The sequence below is a fragment of the Herpailurus yagouaroundi genome, unplaced genomic scaffold, assembly GCF_014898765.1.
Source record: "Herpailurus yagouaroundi ecotype Mexico unplaced genomic scaffold, PumYag 164, whole genome shotgun sequence".
Lineage (NCBI taxonomy): Eukaryota > Metazoa > Chordata > Mammalia > Carnivora > Felidae > Herpailurus > Herpailurus yagouaroundi.
The window spans coordinates 1,250,015-1,253,184 of NW_024412405.1; the positions used below are offsets into that span (position 1 = coordinate 1,250,015).

The 3,170-nt window shown below is 53.1% G+C and overlaps 1 protein-coding gene across 4 annotated transcripts in view; it reads left to right on the forward strand.

The window, feature by feature from the left end:
* Nucleotides 1–809: 809 nt before the first annotated feature.
* The window catches only part of TUBGCP3 (tubulin gamma complex component 3), a 71,877-nt gene continuing 69,516 nt past the window's right edge, over nucleotides 810–3,170 (forward strand). For 2 of the 4 annotated variants that reach the window (XM_040487055.1, XM_040487056.1), the window contains exon 1: nucleotides 811–1,030. In XM_040487055.1, coding sequence (XP_040342989.1) covers nucleotides 955–1,030 — 76 coding nt within the window. In that variant the 5' untranslated portion in view covers nucleotides 811–954. Of the gene's footprint in view, nucleotides 1,031–3,170 lie in introns of all 4 variants that reach the window. The other 2 variants (XM_040487058.1, XM_040487057.1) reach the window with 2 other exon arrangements.

Sequence of the window (3,170 nt, forward strand, 5' to 3'; positions counted from 1 at the left end):
CTGCACTTGTGTGCAGGTGTGTATAACAGTTTCAAATGCCTTGTGATGGCCCGCTGATCTGCCTTGTTCTCTTCGGGCCCTTCCCCCCTCAGTCTTCATAGGCCTGACTTAGTCTTCAGATGACTAGTTACTCTGGACGTGTGGGGAGGGGAGCCTGGGGTTAGGGATGGTGAATAGTCACATGCTATCTATGAAAACCTAGAAAGTGTACCGGGTGTCAATGTCAACCAAGTGTCAAAACCCATAAAATCTTGTACTCCTTTAAGCAGACTTCTTCCACCAAAAGTTAGCTTGAGCCAATGATGTTTTTAAAAAAAAAAGTCTACGGGGGCGCCTAGAGGGCTCAGTCGGTTAAGCGTCTGACTGTCTCGGGTCATGATCTCACAGTTCATGGGTTCGAGCCCCGTGTTGGGCTCTGTGCTCACAGCTCACAGCCTGGACCCTGTTCGGAGTCCGTGTCTCCCTCTCTCTCTGCCCCTCCCTTGCTCGCACTCGTTTTCTGTCTCTCAAGAATAAATAAACATTAAAACTTTCTTAAAATTATGGATTATAAAGATGTTATTGAGCACAGAGCAAATCAGTGGCCTTCCTGACCTCAGGGGTGTTGGGGGACCTGGGCCACAGGACCCCGTGTCGGAGACCGTGCGGTCTGAGCAGCTGGAGCAGCTGGTGCCGGAACCCTTCACGCGCGGTAGCTGCAGTCCAGGGACCGCGCGCCACGGAGCGGGGAACTCTGAGGCCGGCGCACCAGCGCCCCGAGCGGCCGGAAGAAGCGGGGCATTGTGGGAAGGGCCCGCGGTTTCGGCGGGTTCCGTTAAAATGGCGGCCTGGTCGCCGGCGGTGCCCGAGAGGCCGTAGCCCGTCGGGGACGACCGGAGCCTGTGTGGCGTGGGGCGTGGGGCGGGCGAGAGCCGGGGGGCTCTGCGGGGCCCCCGCGGGCGGTCCCAGGCGAGGATGGCGACCCCGGACCAGAAGTCGCCGAACGTCCTGCTGCAGAACCTGTGCTGCCGGATCCTGGGCAGGAGCGAAGGTAGCGGGGCTGGGTCGGCGGCTCGGGGTCGAGGCGCGTTCCGGAGGCCGCCCGTCAGCTTGGGATCCGGAGGCCTCGCATGGGCGGCGGGATTGGGGAGGGGCGCGTCCCCGGGGCGGGGCGGCCTGCGGAGGGCTTGCAGCCCCGGGGGCGGAGGCAGGGAGGCCGGACCCCGGCGGGGCTGAGTCACCGCTCCGGGCGCAGCGGGCCCGGGGGGCGAAGCCGGGCACGGCGGCTCGCGAGCGCGTCCACCTTGTTCAAAGTCACCGGGGAGGCAGGGCAGCGGTGGCCTGGGCCGGGTGGCCGGGAGCTGGCTAGCAGCAGCGTGTTCTCTGCCCCCCCCCGGGAAGGTCGAGCGGTCGGAGTGTGCTGCGAAGCGGGGGTGCGTGACTGTTACCTCGCTGGTTTTCTTCCAAGGGCTGAGGTTGGACTCGGTACGAAGCTGTCCTGGAGAGGCCGCCCTGCGGATGCCGATACCCAAGCCCAGCCCTGCGGGGTGTGGAGCCATTGCGGCCGCGGTGTTTTACGATTTGACATGGCTTGCCCTCTTGGTGTTTGTTTTGGCGGGACGCGAAGGGGATGCGTGGAGTCCACCCTGGAGGGATTTTCTGGGTAACTGAAGACACGGGGTTGCTTATGCCTTCAGCGCCGTGCGGTGGACGAGAAATCGTGCAGTTTTTGCTGGAAGACTTTACACAAAATTACTTTGAAAATATAATGACCAAATTTTAACTTTTCGCGATTCATGACAATTAGGTACATACTTGAGTTGATGTTCTATGATAGCTGTAGGGGTAAAAGCTGGATTTTTTTTTTTTTTTTCCCGTCAGCCTATTCAATGACACCAACCTCACACAGTTCTTGGGACATTTTATAAAGTTTAAGTCTGTCCCTTTGGGCTCCCCAACCCTAGGCACTATGCTGGGTGCTTGTGTGATGCAGAGATGCACAGACAGTCATTCCACTGGTAGATGTACATTCTAGGGGAGGAGTTGTGGTAAAATAGGTAATTGTAGGTTAGGGATAAATGCTGAAACGGAGATAGAGCGGGGTGCTGGGATTTTGAGGGAAGAAGTGAGGGAAAGCCTCTGCGGAGATGGTTCGATGGACTGGAGTGAGGGTGGGGGGGCCCAGGAGCACCTGGAGAGGGTTCCCCAGAGAGAGGACAGGTGCACAGGTTGCGAGCCTGGCTTGTTTTCAGGTTTTGTCTCCAGCTTTCCTGTACGTGCACCTCAAGCACCCCGAGTTACCTTTCTGATTCCATGTTCCTGATCCTAGGAGAAGCCAGAGGGCTGAGATTGCTGGTTACCACGCACTCACTCTAACGCCAGCGGCCTCACTGTGCTGGCAGGTCCTCGGTTTTCCTTCCAGGATAACCCACACAGTTGTCCGTTCCCCCCATGCTCATACCTGGACTTTGAAGGCCACTCATTGTGAGGTAGCATGATGTTTCTCGATTAAAAAAAAAAAAAATTCTTTTTTAAAATTTGAGGCTCCTTTTGATTGTTTCACCCTTCAAGGAGATTAAAGCACTTATCTTCAGCAGAGTTCTGCCTCCTCCTGTCTCTATTTAGAACCGTGTTTAAATATGAGAGTAAATATGTTCTCTGCGAGATCCTGAGGGGATCCTCTCTGAACCAAATGGATCATAAAATCCATCAAAGATGATTCCGTTAGCTCTGTTCTGGACCGCGAGGATTGCTAAACCATTATATTCGTAATTCCAAATACATGCTATTTACTGAAGAATTTATAAGTATTTAATAGCTTGCCTTGTTCTGATTTGTTCTACCTTACTGAACAAAAGCAATATTAATTGCTTCCTTTACAGTGTTTGACATTTAAAAAAAATCTTTTCGTTAGTGGGTATTTTATCTGGTAACTAAGTAGAGCATTTGATTAATTCTTTTTCTAAGGTCATGTTATAAACAATTGGCCTTGTATTATTATAATATTGCTTTCCCAAGACTATGATATTGAGGAATAATTGATACCTGTTACTTTTATTTTATAATTTTTTTTTAATGTTTATTTCCGAAGGAGAGAGAGAGAGACAGAGCGTGAGTGGGAGAAGGACAGAGAGAGAGAGAGAGACACACACACACACACACACACACACACACACACACACACACACACA